At 40.5% G+C, this 20,142-nt stretch overlaps 1 protein-coding gene across 2 annotated transcripts in view; it reads left to right on the top strand.

Moving 5' to 3' along the window:
- The first annotated feature begins 1,841 nt into the window (after window positions 1-1,841).
- Window positions 1,842-20,142, top strand: part of atp1a3a (ATPase Na+/K+ transporting subunit alpha 3a) — a 45,891-nt gene continuing 27,590 nt past the window's right edge. Inside the window, exon 1 of one of the 2 annotated variants that reach the window (XM_066673665.1) lies at window positions 1,842-1,968. Coding sequence is in view for 1 of the 2 variants with exons in the window: in XM_066673664.1 (XP_066529761.1) it covers window positions 13,978-13,983 (6 nt within the window). In the remaining variant the exon portion in view is untranslated. Of the gene's footprint in view, window positions 1,969-13,676; window positions 13,984-20,142 lie in introns of those variants that run through there. The other variant, XM_066673664.1, reaches the window with a different exon arrangement.

The following is a 20,142-nucleotide window of genomic DNA, read 5'->3' on the forward strand; positions in this document are numbered from 1 at the left end:
GTCACCCGGAGGAAACCCACGCAGACACAGGGAGAACACACCACACTCCTCACAGACAGTCACCCGGAGGAAACCCACGCAGACACAGGGAGAACACACCACACTCCTCACAGACAGTCACCCGGAGGAAACCCACGCAGACACAGGGAGAACACACCACACTCCTCCGGCCCCTGGAGCTGTGTGACTGCGACACTAACTGCTGCGCCACAGTGCCGCCCGCTATATTTGAATGTAAGGGCTAATTTCACAGACACACATAGGAATATGCAATGTGTAAGCAGCTGTGCTTCAGTCTGCACAACTACAAATGATCTAGAGTCATTTTATCATTAACATGTCTTGATGTTAATAACTGATTTATTTAACAACCTTTAAATAATTTATATTTAATTCGGTGCATGTCGTTGTGTTTGTCTGTCTTTATGTCCTTTATGACCTGTATATAACCAAACATCGTGAAGCACATACCCAAGCTTTGCTCTACTCAGGAATGACAGCCTGCCAATGTCGTCTAGGCGTACAGTATTGTGTGTGTGTGTGTGTGTGTGTGAGAGAGAGAGAAAAGAGAAAGACAGGAGAGAAAACCACATCCACCACTGTGCCTTTCCTTTTTTTCACCCTCTTATATATTCTACATGAAGATTATGCAACAATTATGCAGACTGAGGCAGAAAAGGAGTGAGGGAAGAGACGAGAGGGTGAGAGAGGGAAAGAAAAGAAGAGCTGAAACATGGATGGGGAATTCCTTCCACCAGTAAACCAGTGCTGTGGAATGCACACACCTCCACAACCCCCCACCCCATCCTCCCTTATTCTCAAACACCCTCCCATTCTCTCCAACAAGGTCGTTGGCAAGGACACCCTTGTTGCAGCATCACCTCCCTGATTGGCTGCCACAGTCGGCAGGGATTTAAAGAGACAGGAATATGATTCTGGAACAGAAGCTCTGTTAGATTCCCCCAGCCTTGCATGGACAGATAAGAACATTATGTCTATAAAGGAGATTGAATGGATATAAAGGAGACTGATAGAATGGATAAATACCTCTGTCGTCTCAGCTTAGTGAGAAGGGTTTTTGGGGCTGTGTTCAGAAAGCAGTTAATCTCCAGTTGTACACTGTCTGCATCAGAGCAGGAGCACCAGACAAGGTTATTTGGAGAGTATTCATGAGGGGGGGCAGCTGCATTGATTGCGATGGAAGCTTTTCTACCCACGCTGTGACGCAGTCCTATAGATCTCCTTGGGTAGAATTACAGTGAGAGTAAGACAAATGGAAACATGGGCAGAACCCATGAGTAAAATGAGTAAAAGAGGCTCAGACATAAAGGATTCAACTGATATGGAATTTCTGTGTAAATAATTCTAATGAATAACTAATATCTAGTAATCTAGTATCTTTATGCATTTTAAATAGGTTCAGCACTTAGGTTTAGCAGTAGTTGTACTTGATTATTTGACTTAACCGTTGCCAGAAATATGCTACGTCATGTCGTATGCCAATCACTTCCTGTGACTGATTATAGTCAGTGCCATGAATTGGTTTAGAAACACCTCCCTTGTATTAATTTCATCAGCTCCACTGATCATACAGACTGTAGACCACCTGTATCTCTGCATGCTTTCTTATCCCCATTCCACCCTGTTCTTCAATGGTCAGGACCACCACAGGGCAGGTACGATTTGGGTGGGGGATCATTCGGGGCAGTGCAGTGACGCTGACATGGTGGTGATGTGTTAGTGGGTTCTAACCAAACTGGTTACCAGGATTGTATAGTTTGGTGCCATATTTTGTTTTAGTTTTCCTCCTATCCACTAGGGGTGGTAGAGAGGTTTTCCCTGAGGTGGAGTTTAAATAGAGGAAGCCAGGTAGGGTGTAGGTGAGAGTTGGCCTTAAGCAAATACATCTGGTGGCAGATCTTCTATTTTTATTTTTGTTTTTGAGAAACCCAGTGTTTCAAGTTCATTGTAAGTTTGTTTTCTTTCTCCTTTCCTTTAGAGGACAAAGATGGAGTTTTGTTGCCTTTTTATACATATAACACTAGTTTATTTGGCTGGGCAGCAGTTTAGATGCTAATTCTAAAAATGCTAATGCCTTTATGTGAGAGTGCGTATATATGCTGTAGTTGAACATAATTCTGTTTTTCAGGGATCAGTCCTAAGCCTTTTTCTTTATATCCTGCACATACTGGCACTTGGCTAGATCATTCATCGTCAGTGGCCCAAAGGTTTAATTTTACAGATATTACACTCAGGTGATTGTTGGAGTGTTCAGTTTTCAGCAGTGGTTCGTAAACTTGGTGTTCATTTAGAATCTTTCCTTTGTGTTGAGTCTAACATTAAGACTCGAAATCGTTTTGCCAACTTGTGTCAATCACTATTCAAACAGGCTCTCGAGGTAGCGCTGCGTTCGAGGTAGAACGAATGTAACTGTTACCAGCCAAAAGGTGGTAGCCAAAACCCTGTGTTTGCCTGCTCTGACTGACTGCCAGAAATGTCTCTGGAAGTAATGTGTGCAAGTTACATTTCCTTTTAGAATAACGTAATGGCCTCTGAGGAAGCTGCAGATATTAAAATGCTCTGCTGCCTCTGAGGCAGATTCTGAACATTTGAATTATGACTGCTGTGTGTGAACGACCTTCGGGATGTCATTCAGTACTACTCTGCTTCCTCTGAAGACAAAATGAGACAGCGCATGATTGCTGCCTCTGAGAAAGCAGCGCATTATTTTATGTTGTTCTGCAGCTTCTTCAGAGGCAGCAGTCATACATCAAGTGTGCACAATGTACTTCTTTACAATCTGCTTTTGTAACATTCTGCAGCTCCCTCTGAGGCAGGAGTCATAACTCAAATGTGCAGGACAGTGCTTCTTCAGAATCTTTATAACAGCCCCCAAAAAAGAAAATTATATCACACAGTTATTTCTTCCAAAGTCATTTCTGACAGCAGCCAGAGCAGGGAGACCTCGGCGGAGCTCTACCAGTTTATAGTGCTGTATTTGAAAATCTCCACTCAACGTGTGCTAATCATGCTCATCATCACCTGTTGCCTGGTAACCAATTACTTTGGTTCTGCCTCAAAGGCAACACTACCTTCAGAACAATTTTGAGTGATGAAAGTCTTTCACCTATTCAGTGAAAGAAGCTGAGAATCTGGTCCATGCTTTTAATATAATCCCGTTTAAATGACCACACCTCTGTTTTCTTTGAAGTGCCAGTTGAAAACCTCCCTCCTCTTGAGAATGTACGATATTCAACCATTAGAATTTCATCTAATGCCAAAATGAACAAAAGAATTCTATTTACCTCTTATATCTTTTTTCATACCATTTTTCACAATATTTCCATCTGCCTCTCACACCAATACTTTTTGAATATGAGAAAGATGCTATGTAAATTAAACCTTTTTTCTTCTTCTTCTTATTGTTATTAATATCATTTCTAATGCACAGACATCACAGTCAATAAACGTATCGTTCTGAACAAAATATCCAGTTCAGATCTCTTTAGTAAAGAGTTTACCATAGATTTAAATAGGAAACTGGATGCAATAATGGGCTTTCTTTCACTCATCTTTTACATTTCCTCGTTATACAAAACAGAGAGAGAGATAATGGGCCTGCACTATATTTCTACACCCACCACAGAGTGTGGTATGGTGTTAATTGCTTTTCAACATAATGTAGTTTCTATCTGTTTAAGTGCTCACCTATTGATCTTCAAGTCAAAAGAAAATCCCTGTGTTTTTTCAAAAATACGCCTGGTGTGTCAGTGCTGTCTCGTGTGTGTGAGGAGAGAAACTAAAACTTATTTGAAGGTAGAGATGTCCCCTCTCCAAACTTTACCACTCTGTTTTCACACCAGCGCCCGAGCTTCTTGTTTTAGTAAATGTGTGGAATATTGTAGACGTACAGCAGCTCTGCACAAAAGTCAGAAACCACACAGCATTTTACTTTCCACTCGAATCATTAAGAACGAGCGCTGTACCACAGAAACGACACAGATGGCCGATAAATAAATATTAAATCAAGCTTTTTGATATAAACAGCCCACACAGATCTCTCCACGTCCCTCAGTTCAATGCCGTCCCTGATCACTGGGGCCTACGTCCTCTGAAATTTATTCGCAAAAGAGCAGTGGATGGAAATACAACTAACTTAGTTTTTTTTTGTTTGTTTGTTTGTTTGTTTTTCTGCAGATATTTCTTTATTACACAAAACATATGATAAACATACAATACAACAAATGAAACCCACCTATTGTTTATTCAAAAACCTTGTTCCATCACACTTTTGCACATTAACGATATTCTAACTTCCCCACCTCGCCCGAGCGTAAATATTTAGGTTTTTTATACGCATTTTAATAATTCGCTAAAATTCAGTGAATGGAAAACTCACTACAGATTTATTCTCGCTGCTTAAACACAGACAAAGTTCTGAAAAAAAAAAACCTGTGTAGTTTCTGTAGTAATTGTAACAGTGAATATAAACTTACAAGAATCCAAGCTATGTACGACCAGTCATCTAATTTTTTTTCTCCCTCAAACATACAGTTTCACTGTGGTCCATGAAACGTATATTGTTAATTCATTATCCCGTTCACTGGGCGCAAGGCGGAGGCACCAGTCCTCACACATTCACTCACAGCTACGGACACTTTTGAGTAGCCAATTCACCTACCAATGCATGTTTTTCCTGTGGGAGGAAACCCACGCAGACACGGGGAGAATACCCCAAACGTCTCACAGACAGTCATCCGGAGGAAACCCACGCAGACACGGGGAGAACACACCACACTCCTCACAGACAGTCACCCGGAGGAAACCCACGCAGACACAGAGAGAACACACCACACTCCTCACAGACAGTCACCCGGAGGAAACCCACGCAGACACAGAGAGAACACACCACACTCCTCACAGACAGTCACCCAGAGGAAACCCACACAGACACAGAGAGAACACACCACACTCCTCCCAGACAGGAGCTGTGTGACTGTGACACTACCTACTGCGACACTGTGCCGCCTGAAATTCATATTAAAAAAACAAAAAATATAGCAAGATACTAATACTAAGTATTATAGCAAGACACTAAGAACTAATATAGATAAGTACTTGTATAAATCTTGCCTTGCCCTGCCTTTATTATTTCCTCTCTCCTTCTGCACACTCATCCTCTCCTTCCGACTGACTCATGCTTTTCTTCCAGTTGCTTCACTGTGCGTACAGAAAACCTGCCAATTTTACAGTTCCCTCAGTTGCACTCTCTGATGGGCCCAGGTTATGGTCAACACAGGCTTTTCATTATGGCTTTTCATTCAGATTTTACTCTCTTCTCCCTGTATGCACACAAACACACTTACATTTGTACATTGTGCATAGCTACACATGGCCTTGTTAACAAAAAATGCAATGGGAAGTATGTCCATGTTTTCCTCTTCTTCATCAGTTCAGTCAGTTTATCAGTGTAATGCTGTATGACGTATAAATGTAAATGCCCCCAGATTGCCCTGAATTTAAATGAAAGATTAAAGTGCATCGACTGGATGCAGAACATTCCATTGTGCATTTACAGCTTTTATTATTTTCACAGAAAAGTGAAGCTCAGGAGCAGCTGCACAAGAGTTTAATGCCACCAGGCTTAATGCTTGCTAGAGGGGCAATAAGGCCCTCAGCTGAAACAGTGGAACTGCATTCTCTGGAGTGATGTAGCACTCTCCAATACCTTTGGGATGAGTTAGGTTGCCAACATGGCAGAATTCAATCTAACGCTCACAGCAATCTCCTAAATAGCTCTAAAGCTTTCCTTGAAGAGAAGATAACTTTTACTGAAGGAAGGGGGACAATCACAAAAGCAGATATCAGTTCAGAAAAATGTGTTGAGTGAGAAGTGAGTAATATTTTTCACGTGGACATTTAGTGTACAATGAGTAATTGCACTGAGAAAGATACTGGGGTGTATTTGGAGGCAGACCTTTACAAGGTCACAGAAAAGATAGCAAGGGAACAAACAGCAATTTTGGCTTGCTGCCTAGCGTGATGCAGTGGCACCAGACGTCCCAAACCCCCTTCTTCTTAATGGCAAACACTTGCACAACACCTTACCTCATTACACACCAAGCCCCAACCACACACACTACACAAACCCACAACAACAACATTTAACCTGTAAAACAGCCCCTTAAAAAACCCAAAATAAAAAATGGCGGCTGTGAAACGTGCTATGAACTCCCCAGCTCCTCCCATACTTTGCACCACCACTTTAATAGAGAGAGAGATGCTACATCTGATATTCTCAAACTAGAGGTTGCTATGGGGATTTTCCAGGGAGTCACAAAAGGCTGATGCTAATGGAGTTGTGAAATAACGCTCCTCTTTAAACATCAGCTAGGTTTTCTCTGAAGGTCTACGTCACTTTTTTTTCCAGATTTAGTTTTGTTAGTATTTTGAAACCGATTGACATCAAACGTCTGAATATTTAGAAGTTTGTTTTGCATTCGTCTCATAACTCAGAAGAAACTGAGCCCAAGTATTTTTAGCTCTTTATAGACATTACATAAAAAGTCCTAGTTTGAGTAACATTCCACTTTTACATTGCAACTGATCAAATGTAGCGTATGTAGCACTCACATGGGTCTGTTATTTATTTATTTATTTATTCAATAATTGACATTTATAGAGTTCCACCTGAATAAAAGCACAATTTCCAGATGTTGTAAACACAGAAAAATGCGCTGAAATACAAACTCAATTTCCAGAAGTCTGTGATTTAAGTCTCATCATAATCGTACAAAGATACATTTACACTAAAGTGAATCCTTCTTTGCTCTCCTCCTACATTTTTCCAGTAGACTTCCCATATTTCCTTTTGCTTCCCTAAAGTTTACACTCTTGATCGATTATCTTGGGGCCAGTAGCTGGTGCATCGTCAGAAGTTTGAATTATTGGTTAATTAATATTGGTTAAGTCTAATATTTTGTACTGCCACTAACCTCATTACAAACTGATCATTATTTCTTCATACATCTTTTTGGTCATATATCCATTCTGCACTTATCCGCTTGCCCTTCATCTATCTCGTGGTCTAGTGTTCTCAAAATCTTACTGTCAGCAACATGATTAGACAGCAAGGTTACTTAGCTGCCGTTGCCATGGAGATGAGAGAAAAAGAAAGAGAGAGGGAGGTGGGAGTGTGTGTGTGTTGTGGGGGCAGTGGTGGGAAAAGTGAGATAGAGAGACCTCAGATTGAAAGTGGAAAACAAAGGTTAAAGGAGGATATTGAACCTCAGATGCTGTCAACAATTTTCTTCTTCTCTGAACATACTTTTATTTATAGCACAGACCGGGACAGATGAAAGGGATTGAAAGAAAGCATCTCTGGAAATTGATTTCACCAAAATTATTTGGCTGATTTTAACCTGGCGTTTGGAACAGAGGCACAACTGACATGAAAACAACAAAATGTAGCCAGATGAACTAATGCTAGATTTGAATGGTGATACTGAATCTGTAATCTGAATTTGTAATCTGGGGGAGCTAAACATTTAACTGTAAGAGCTAATCCAGGTCAATTTGGTCCGAGGTCTCACGTTTTTAAAATGCCTGCAGATACCCCAATGTCCATTATTTGATTTATTAATTGCAATAAATAAAGCAAAAGCAAGAATATATGATTTCTGTCATAGACTTGAATTGTCAGTACAAGTTCACCCGAGCACATGTTGCTATATTTATGAATGTAGCATGACTCATGCGATGCTAAGGGCTCAGAGTCATTCACATTCGACAGTGCTGTACAGCCATTCCCAAACAGACTAAGATTTCTCCTGATTTCCTGAATATTCTTACAGTATAATGTGTGATATAAAGTGAAACATCTACATTCTTTGCTTTGAGGAATGCACTTTTTACATTTTTTTTTTAGACAATTGACTTGAGACGTTCAGCCCAAACTGGTGAGCCACAGCCCATCTTTACTTGTTAAAGCTGGGCCATTATTGGATGCTCGTACCTATTGTAGAATGTGTCAGAATGTGTCCACTCTGCTGAATACAAACCCCTTTTCAAGAAAAAATTGGGACACTTTCTAAATGGGCAATAAAAAATAGCTTGTTAATATACTTCCACCTTTATTTAACAGACAAAATGACAAAAGAAAAAGGTTTGCAGTGTTTTAATGACATCAATATTTTTAGTAACACATTTACAATGTCTTCAGTACAATTTAAAAAACCAAAAAAACATGTTATTCACTGGGTCATGTCACCATTTCTTTTAATTCCACTTTTATCATCTGTAAGATACTAATTGTAGTTGCAGTTTTAAAAATGAAATACTTTGTTTGAGCCGCTCTACAGTCTGGCTACAGTCTGTCTCTACAGCCATATTCTGATTCTGATGGATCCTTGGACCTTGATAACAGTCTGTATGGTCTACTTTACACAGATTCATTCATTCATTCATTATCTGTAACCCTTATCCAGTTCAGGGTCGCGGTGGGTCCAGAGCCTACCTGGAATCATTGGGCGCAAGGTGGGAATACACCCTGGAGGGGGCACCAGTCCTTCACAGGGCAACACACACACACACACACCTACGGACACATTTGAGTCGCCAATCCACCTACCAACGTGTGTTTTTGGACTGTGGGAGGAAACCGGAGCACCCGGAGGAAACTCATGCGGACACCGGGAGAACACACCACACTCCTCACAGACAGTCACCCGGAGGAAACCCACGCGGACACAGAGAGAACACACCACACTCCTCACAGACAGTCACCCGGAGCGGGAATCGAACCCACAACCTCCAGGACCCTGGAGCTGTGTGACTGCGACACCTACCTGCTGCACCACCGTGCCGCCCCTTCACACAGATTCCTACGTCCAAAAACAAGCCAAAACATGGACTCATCTGGCCACAGAACAAAATTAATATATGGCTTCCTCTTTGCAATGTACAGTTTGAGGTTGCATTTCCCAATGCATCTGAGGACTGTGTCAAATTACAGTGACGTTCCAAATGACTCCTGAGCCCATGAGGCTTTGTTCATCAAGGTATGATAGTTTCTCAAAAAAATACCACATATTTAGCAGTGTTTTCTGCCCTTGGTCTTTACACATCAGATTTCCACTGAAATTCTGAGTCTTTGACATTTCAATGATATTCTGAACTGTAGAATGTTGAAAGACCTACATTCGTTTCAATTTTGCATTTCAGAATATTCTGTTTGAACATTTTCTTATGTAGTTTGGCATAAAGTGATGGGCCACCACCTGTTTTTGCTCGCACAGCCTGAGTAATTTATGAATGCTCCATGTACACATTTCATATTCATCTGCTTATATGTAAAGGTGGAGCAGCAGGTGGTGTCTCAGTCACACAGCTCCAGGGACCTGGAGGTTGTGGGTTTGATTCCTGCTCTGGGTGACTGTCTGTGAGGAGTGTGGTGTGTTCTCCCTGTGTTTTATTTTGATCACTTTCTCTAAATAGAATGTCTCTAACAGCTGTCTCTTATTCTAAATGAACCCTAGAACAATAAAAATAATCACAAACACATACATGTCGTTGACATATAACACTTCCAAGGTTCCAAAAACATGGATCAATTATATAAGCTGAGACAACAGGTGCTGCAGAGGGGAATAAGCTCCTTAGATCAAGAGAACTCTGTTGAATTCTGATCTGGAATATGTTTTTGAAGAATATTTAACTGTGTTCACAAAATTGAGCAAGACTTATGCAGTACTTTCCCTTTCAATATTATTATCACAATCATAGTATGCATCAATACCCAAGAGTAAGAGGAGAGTTTTTGAAGATTGCTTCTTGCATAAAACATTTTACGAACATTCAGTTAAATGGAAATTAAAGAAATGCCTAAGCTGTAATTTTAGATTATTGTGTGTCCAAAACAGTGCTGAAGCTTCAAACAAAGCCTCAACATAATTGTAAGGGATTTTGTTTTCTTTTCATTTAAAGTATTTAAGATTGTGAGCAGCTCACAAGGGGTTAAAGGAACATTTTGAGGCCAAAATTGAACTTGATTATTATATGCAAATTTCCACTGGTCCACTTTTATTTATACTCAGTGATCACTATTGGTTTCACAGTTAATTGATGATACACTAATCAAATGTCACAGAGCTTCTCTGAAGGTAAAGTCCACTGACATAAAGCTGTTTTTAATGTCATATTCTGTCAAGGTGGGGGGCAATGGCAAATATGTATTTGAGATTCAGCGTACGTGGTATATTGTGAATCAGTAACATCAGGTTAAAAAAAAGATATGTTTTATATTTATTATTAGTTGCAAATAATTTAATTAATAAACCTTTAGCCATTTTTAAACTGTAGCTGCTTATGATCTTATTTATAGGCGGTTTTCATGCTGTAGAATGTTTGCTGAAGTTTAGCCAATGCTCTTTTAGTCATTTTAATTTAGCATTTTGATGTCCAAGAAACAATTATATTTATATATTTTAATGATGGTTTATATTCTGTTCGCTGTCAAAAATGGATACAGATTTTACTTTGGTTTCTTGGTCACACATCTATGCTGTGAACCAAGTAGGTTTTAATTACCAGTACTAGATCATTAACTGGATAACTGAAGTAGATTCACTGGTCTGAAAGGTAGTGAAGCTTGCTACAGCATAAAAACGGTATGTCAACCTTTTCATATAAACAATATGAATCCATGGGTTTATACACATAGTAGGACCAGCTGATCCTAGGCCTGTTTTAATACAAAGCATTTGTACAGTATAGGATTAGAAAGTAATGTAAATGTGATTAGTTAAAATACCGCACCATAAACCGTAAACTCTGCCTAGTCCACAGTTTGAAATGGGCGCAATATAATTAACTTGTTTCATTACAGCACACTTAGTTACGTTGCATACTTTGTTGGAAGTGCAAAAAATATCAGTATTTAGTTTCACTTTGGATGATTTTCTGCTTCTCAGAGTGCTGCAGAATGTTATAGAATGATGCTGTTTGTGCTCTGAGGCAAGCACTAAGACACAATGAAGCTCCTGACTGCTGCCTCAGAGGAAGCAGAGAATTATTGTGTGTCTTTCTGCTGCTTTCTCTGAGGCAACAAACACAACTCAAATGTGCAGCAATATACTTTTTCAGAATCTATCCCTGAGGAGGCAGAGTATAATTTTTATTACATTTTGCAGCTTCTGAAGGCCCATGATGGGTTCCATATAAAGTCAAACCAAAGGCATGTGACCCAGCGGGGATGGTGGATAGGGATCATCCATGTCAGATAGGTACAGTGAATGTCTATAGGAGACGGTAGCTCTAGGACACAGGATGATGCAGCCATGAAGGCAGACAAAAACCGAGGACAGCAGCAGCAGTCATGTATGGAATCCCATATCCGGGCACATCTGGACCAAAGTAACTCAAATGGTGGTCCCTAGACATAAGTCACTCTCAGATGTAAACAGCAATGGAAGCATCGTTCAAGAGCTCCTCCACTGGGGAAGAGAAGTCTGGTATGGGCTGGTCATCAGTCACTGGCAGCTTGTTAATCAGTACCTGCCACTGTTGAGGCTGGAGACGGAGCAATAAGGTCTGCATGTGAGTCACAGTGCTGGAGAAATCCTCCCACAGGATACTTTTTAGGATGCTATGCCGCAGCGGAGCTTGTGACTTCTCATTATGCAATGTTTGGTAGCAGGGGTCCCCAATATACTCAGTAAATAAGTAAGTAAAACAACATTTAAAAATACACATAAGACAAAAATCATCACAATCAAACAGAAGGGTCGAAGACTAACCTGTAAATGTAGGTTTTTAAAACCCACAAATGTTGGGATGCTACATAAAATGTAAATAAGTGTAAAGAGAACTAAACGCAATTATTTATAAACGTTAGAGACACATCTTAATCACAGTAGAACATAGAAAACATATCAGATATAGAAAGAGAGAAAATGTTTTCTATGGGGGAAGGTTCCGGACTGAAGGCAGAGTTCTTCTTCTGCGAAACCATGCTGTTTTGCTTGATGCAGTATGTGGTTTAGCACTGTTTTGCTGAAATATGCAAGGCCTCCCTTGAAAGAGAAGTTGGTCTGGATAAGAGAATTGTTTTTGTTCCAAAACCTCTATGTAATGTTCAGTATTGACAGTGCCTTTCCAGATGTGTAAAGTGCTCATGCCATAGGCACTAATGGAACCCTTATACCACCAGAGATGCAGGCTTGGGGGATGGTCCCACATCTCTTGAGTATGCAGGACATGGCGTCGTTGTTTCCAAAAGACAATTTCAAGTTTGTATTCATCGAACCACAAAGCAGTTTTCCATCTTGGCTCTGTCCATTTTTAACTGAGCTTCTGGATCATGTTGACGTAGGGCTGCTTCTTTGCACCAGACAGTGTTTTTTTTTTTTTTTTTGACTTACTTTGCTCACAGACAGTGATTTTTATAGATGTTTTTATCCAGTTCAGGGTCGCAGTGGGTCCAGAGCCTACCTGGAATCATTGGGTGCAAGGTGGGAATACACCCTGGAGGGGGCGCCAGTCCTTCACAGGGCAACACACACAGATTTACACCTACGGACACTTTTGAGTCGCCAATCCACCTACCAATGTGTGTTTTTGGAGTGTGGGAGGAAACCGGAGCACCCGGAGGAAACCCACGCGGACACAGAGAGAACACACCACACTCCTCACAGACAGTCACCCGGAGGAAACCCACTTAGACACAGGGAGAACACACCACACTCCTCACAGACAGTCACCCGGAGGAAACCCATGCAGACACAGAGAGAACACACCACACACCTCACAGACAGTCACCTGGAGGAAACCCACACAGACACAGAGAGAAAACACCACACTCCTCACCGACAGTCACCCGGAGGAAACCCACTTAGACACAGGGAGAACACACCACACTCCTCACAGACAGTCACCTGGAGGAAACCCACACAGACACAGAGAGAAAACACCACACTCCTCACAGACAGTCACCCGGAGGAAACCCACTTAGACACAGGGAGAACACACCACACTCCTCACAGACAGTCACCTGGAGGAAACCCACACAGACACAGAGAGAAAACACCACACTCCTCACAGACACTCGGAGCGGGAATCGAACCCACAACCTGCAGGTCCCTGGAGCTGTGTTGTGGATTCGATTCCCGCTCCGGGTGACTGTTTGTGAGGAGTTGGTATAAATTAAATACGTAATTACCTAATAACAAATAACAGATCAAAAAATACATTAAATAATGTCAGGGGACTAAAAAAATATATTAACGTTACTCCTTACAATATACACCACAAAACTATGTGGACACGTTAAATCATAGTAGCCCCACTAGTTCTGTTACTATCATAAAGTATCTTTTTTTGTGTGCTGACCCCTCTATAAAGCTCTTTACTCGTGTTAACGTTACTAATTACATTATACGTTGCTAATACTCCTAACTGATAATCCTACATTAGAATAGTAGATAACCGAGAGACAATGTGATTTAACGCGTCCACATACTTTTGCTGCGTATAATCAAATTGCCCTTAGCAAAGTTTGGTACGGTCGCCGGCGCTTCTTTCAGCCGAGCATTGAGCGGACCGGGGTGTGCCGCGGTACCAAGGAGAGGCGGAGGGACACATCGTTGAGAGGAAAGCACTTCGGCTCTTCAGTGGCCGGCTGCTTTAGCGTTGGTGAGAGCGGCGGCGCGCGCACCCGAATCACCTCAACGAACCGACCCCTCGCGCTGCTAAACCGACACTTTATAGCGGGGTTTACTTCATGACGGCCCCACCGCGTTCGATATTATAAATGATATCTTAGAGAAATCTCTCATTTCATTCATTATTTTTGTCTACCACTGAGCAGGGGTCTTTAAGGTTTTTCTCCGCGCGTTTTTCGTTTTCCATCTCTCTCCTGACTGACGGAGAAAAGCCAACGCCATTTGAACGACAGCAGAGACACCCGCTGACTGCGCCAACATGGGGGTAAGAACTAGACTTTAGCTCAAAATGAGACTCACTATATTCATTTAATTTTCATCGTGTTTTAACCGTCTGTCCCATAATTCCATTTTCCATAGCGTTAGAGTAATTCGTTTGTATTGTCCCGTACATATTACTTGGATCTAATTTTTTAGCTGTGGTGAATTTAACATTAAAATAGTTCCTTTTTCCGTCTTCCACTGGTCTGTTCTCTCGCGTTTAAAGAAAACAACCGTCACCTATGGAAGACGTGATTGATATTCACAGGGTGCACTGCCGTCGTCTTCTACAGCACCACACACCAGAATACGAACTCGATAACACCTTTCATGTTTTATTTCATTTTTGGGACCGACCCTAATATGTGCCCAAGCTTCTTTATGACGAGACGCACAGCTGCAGATCCCGTTATCAGAATGGCTGGAGGATGGTTGTAGGATAGTGATGGTATGATATGTTGCAGTGCTGTAGAAGAACAGACCCCAGATCAGAATACAGACAGTGATGAGCATTCTACCCTCTTTTGATACCCTTTTATAGCCAAATACAGTCACACTATGTGCTGGACTCGTGACGTCCAGTGAGTCCAAATGGTTGATCAATGGAACAGACAGAGGACTGGTGCAGACAACTGCGTCAAGATGGATGCCTGCTCCCCCAGTTTCTGCATGTATTACTGATTCAAATTGGTGTTACAGTCAACACCTAATGCAGCAACCTTCAGGTTTAAGATTTTATTGAAGCTTCTGTCAAATCAGGAGCGTCTGCCTGTATTTCCTTACGACTGTGCTGGACAAAAGCAGGTGTAAACTTGACAAATGAACCCACCTCTATCATTCAATCATTACTCTTCTGAATGCTGTAGACGTATCTAAATGGTGTCATTCTATCTTAGTCTTTGTCGGGCCCCTGGAGGGAGGACTGTGTTTGACACTCAAGGGTTCATCAGAGTGGAAATTCCCAGTGCTAGTACTGCTGTAATGTGTTAATTTGCACAACAGGGGGCTAAAGAACGGTAATGGTAAAAGCTAATTTAAATAAACCTCAATCGATAATAAGGAGCTGCATGAGACTGGTGCATAGGGAAGAGATGAATGAAGGTCAGGCAGTCGAAGGGTCATGCGATAGGGTGTAACTCAGTTTCCTAAGAAGGAATGGGGGAGGATAAAGGACGAGGAGGGAAAAGGAATGGAGATCGTGTCACCTTCAGGTGGCCGTAGTTGGTGGTTTGGCGTCTGAGGCTTGAGGGCATTGGATTGGGACCAGTGCGCTGGTGAGGGTGATTCCGGCTGTGATGCCCTTGGGGCACTGCTCCAAAGAGTCAAACCAATCTGGGAACTAGAAGGGAAGGGTGAGTATGTGCTCATGGTAATTCGAGCCATGAGAAAGGACCCCCCCCCCCCCCCCCCCACCATTGTAGCCATTTTCAGCTACCATTTTAAACACAGACTCATTCTAATGTATACTTATGCATTATGCAACTTAAAGTTGAGGTTTGTAGGGTGCCATAGGGTGTAAGGTGTGTGTATTTGTTAGTGTGAGCTTGAAAGAGCGAGATGGACAGATGACACAGAGAAAGAGAGAATGAGTCAGAGATGTGTGATTATACATGGTTGTGTAAACCACTGTTCAATATCCCGTTCACACTGACGGTACTGGCTGTTCCCTGTGAGAGATGGAGGGTATAAGACTGTGTGTGTGTTATGTAGTTTTCCACTACGTATGACATCCATAATGATTTTATGCCACAGCTCAGGGTCACCCAATCAATATTTGCAGGCTGTCATGCTATTCGTTGATGACCTGTTCTTCATGGTGATGTCACATCCTGTTGGACATTCCCCAGTCGATCAAGAAGCTTAATGTGATCGCCCACTGAGTAGAATCGCTTAGTTTGTTTTCTCTCCCTCAGGATTGATTTCTCAGTCATTGTATTATATGTAATTACTGAGATAACAAATGTTATTTTATTTGCCTGGATGTACCATCTGTTAAAGGGCTATAAAATAATAACTGTAAGGCCCTAATAAGCGTTCAAGAAGGTTGTATTACCTTTCACTGTAGTGCTTTATGTGTTAAACATATGTGGTCAATGGTAAGCATATTTGTGTGTATGAATTAATCATCATGGGGGATAGATTGTCTAATTATATTAAGTACGGATTGCACAAAAATGTCAGAATTCTTTAAAATATAATAAAATATTAGTGTTTTAATACATTTCTAATTCTATATGCACCAGAGTATTAGGTATCTTTATATATTTATATATAGATTTCTTCAGTGTTCAGTTTTCCATTTTAAATTGTCCGTTTGTGAGTGAGTGAGTGTGTGTCGCCCTCTGAAGGACTGGCGCCTGGATAAGCTGTTCATTTATAATTTAACCTTGTTAGATTTTGGATTGCTTCTTAATGAATTGTGTTTTGATTTTTTTGTTCCAGCTCTACTAATTACTAGCAAATTTGTGAACACAGCCATAGTCCCCCTATGATATTGGGCAATAAAGCAGTAAATAAAAACAAGATACAGTAGGGAGAGATACTAAAATGGCAAACAATGTTTACAATGAAAGAGTTTTAATTTGTTTGGTTATAGTTTTGATTGCATGTACCCTGCTGGAACACTCTAATTTCCTTACATAAACCTAAATAAGTAAGGTTAATTAGGAAATATAATTATTATATTTAATTGTATAGTTACAATAATTATTCAAGTTCTATCAGCTGCCATATCAAACACAACAGCACCTAGAAATCGTAGAGTCACAGAGTGGAATTGATTGGTGGGCTGTTGTAATACTATCCAGTTTAGCGGTTCAGTTCATCTGCATGACCATATCAACTGTACTGATTGGCACCTGAGTGAAAATGTGATAAAATAGTAGTGTTTCAGTGGACTTTTGATGAGGTATGAAACACGTTTGTGACAAAAAACTCTGTGTTGCATGACTGAAGTGCCCTTGAGCAAGGCACCTAACGGCTTTACGGCCCCCTGTCTTGCTTGAGTGTCAGTTCACTACCCCTAGTGTGTGTGTAAAAAATTGTGTGTTTGTGTGTGGGGTTATGGGACAATCTCTTTTACCAAATATCTCTGATGATTAACTGGAGTGCAGGTACACAACTTTTTTTCAGCTACCAGCCGTGTTAATATTATTACAGATGTGTATGGATTAACACAATGGCATGGTGGTCGCTGTCCACAGTTCCAGGGTCCTGAGGTTGTGGGTTCAAGCCCTGCTCCGAGTTTGGTGTGTTCTCCCTATGTCCGTGTGGGTTTCCTCTGGTTTCCAACACCCGTTGGTAGATGAATTGGCGACTCAAAAGTGTCCATAGGTGTGAGTGAATATGTGAGTGTGTGATGCCCTGCAAAGGACTGGCGCTCCCTCTAGGGTGTGTTTCTGCCTTTCCCCCAGTGATAGGCTCCGGACCCACCACGACCCTGGTTTCAGACAATGAATGAATGAATGGGCAGCATATTGTTACATATTGACATTTGGTATTTGAGTACATGATGTGATTTCTCTGCCATCCACTGGTAAGCTGTTTCTAGAACTAAATCCAGTGTGAGTGCTTTATGCATTGGTACTGATTATCCATGAAAAGTGCACTTTTACTGCTCCCAAAGGAACTCGCAATAATCAAGGTGACTTGAAATAAAAGTACTACAATATTTCCCCTGGCTAACATTGTTTGTGTTAAATGAGAGTGTGCGTCAAATGAAAAATGCTTTGGGAATGAAGCTAGGAGCACACTTCTGGGGACTCATAGATACATTCAGCAATGTATGAGAGAGAATACCCAGGATATCAAATGAATTTGAAGAAGGGAATATATGGACATCTGAGTCTTTCAGTGGGAGAGAGAGAAAGAGAGAGAGAGAGACTTACATTACAACTGTTCAGTGGGTTAATCCAAGCTGTAGTAAACAATCATAATCCTGCTCTACTGTCGCAGCCAGAGGACAGAATGAGGAAAGTCTCGACAGATGGCCAAACTGATCAAATACAACCTGAACCATCAGCGACACACACACACACACACAAACATGCACGAACAAACTCAAATGCTGTAACTCTGGCATTTTGTTTGATTTAGTTGCAGTATTTCTGTGTGTATTATGTAAGTTAAGACTACTACAGCCTCAAATATATATATTTTTTGCTGCGTTATGATATTAAAATGATCTTCAATTTTTTCACTGTTTTATTATGCTTCAAAATAATTTTTCATCAAATCATTGATAGAATTTTTAAATAATATTTCAATCAAAATTGTGATTGTTTCACCATGCGTTGGTTACCAGCTCCAAATAGGCCACCGAGACACAGCATATTAACAGATGACACGTCAGTACAGTGACTTAGTATGGATTAACCACATTACCACAGTAGACCACCCTTCACTACACGCACACACACATGCGCAAAAATGTACCGGCACACACACATCTCTAATACATATCAGGGGAACTCAGAAGGACAGAGCATGTGCAGTAATAATGGTGTGGGTGTGTGTGCATGTTCAATCTGAGTGGAATTTCCTCTTGATTTTGCGTTCTAGCTTTTTTTGCCTGAAGCTATAAAATGTGCTAAATATATCATTTAAAGTATTACACATTTTTTTTATATCTTGGCTTAAAATCACGGTAGCACAGGGGTCACAAACAGGAGTCTTGACTAGGGGTGGGTGATATGGCCCTAAAATAATTTGACGATATTTCAGGTTATTTTTGGCAGTAACGATATTCTTGGCGATATGAAAAAAAAACAACACTTTTATTAATTTCAAGAACACACTGTTGTGACAAAATAAATGTTATATTAATATTAATTATTTTAAATGAATAATATATTTAATTACTTATTTAAATTATATTTAATCACATTTTATTTTAGTACAAATCTAACCATTTCAAACATTCAAAAGACATTACAAATAAATGTGAAAACATTTGCTTATTTTTTAAACAACCGTAACTTTCCAAGATTCTGACATTTGTATTAAAAATATTTACAATATTGATATTTTATTTCCAAACCACCTCCACACGACTGAAGTCACTCATCCTTTGGAGCAAATTTTTGAACGCAGAGCAAATTTCCATGACACCTGTCTCTGTGCGTAAATGACATCATGACGTAAACAAGTCAGAATATCACGATAATCACGATATTGATTTTTCTTTTATCGTTTAAAAATAAAATTGCGATATTATTGCACACGATACGATATGGCACAACCCTAGTCCGGACCCAGATGCTGTCCTACACGGACCTGGACCTGTAACTGATAAACTATTAAGAGCTGTTTGTTTTAAATGGTGTGAATCTTCTAGTCGTTACGGTTCCGTTTTAGCGCTCTAGGAAACTCATAAACTAATCACATGTGTTTCTGTATATCGCACTTGAGGCTACTCAGCCAATCAGATCCATGCATTATGATGAGTGACACCCACAGGGCGGGGCTCCAGACTCCTGTCCTGGGGCCAGTAAATACAGCCCAAGGGACGTGATAAAAGCTATTCTGTACACTTTCAGGATGATGGTGTTGTTTGAGGTAAAACCAGAAACATTAAAAATAAAGGAACAATTACAGGTTGAAATTCTTATGACACTGAACATGGATTTCTGTCCTGCAGCATAAAGAGCCAATCAGCTTATTGTTCACGGATAAAGTCCCGCCCTCCAGCAATAAGAACCAATCAGATTGCTGGTTATGTAAAGCAGTAAATCAACTGCAACTAGTCATAAGTCATAAAGGACATTATTTACACTTGCATTTTTTTAATCATTGTTTTATTTGTAAATAAATTGAAATGAGAAAAGGACATTTTATTTAGATAATTTGTAATTTACAATATTTATAAATCGTGTTGAAATATATTGGAATGTAATTGAAAGGGTAATTTGATTTTAAATCCTGTTGTTAACGACATAAAATGGTGCTATAGCTACAAGGCTACGTCATTATGCAGGATATGGCACTAATCATAATGCAGGTTATACGTTATGTTCCGAACCTTGGCTTGAGAAATTTTTCTCTCACTGGACCTTAATGAATTTTAAATAATTACCCCTGCAGTTGTGGACTTGATTTCCACAAGTCATTTAGCTAACAATAAATCCTCTTCCTTAAGTCTACAGTGCACATTTCCTGTTGAAAT

This window comes from Hoplias malabaricus, chromosome 6 (genome assembly GCF_029633855.1).
Source record: "Hoplias malabaricus isolate fHopMal1 chromosome 6, fHopMal1.hap1, whole genome shotgun sequence".
In the NCBI taxonomy this organism is placed as follows: Eukaryota; Metazoa; Chordata; class Actinopteri; order Characiformes; family Erythrinidae; genus Hoplias; species Hoplias malabaricus.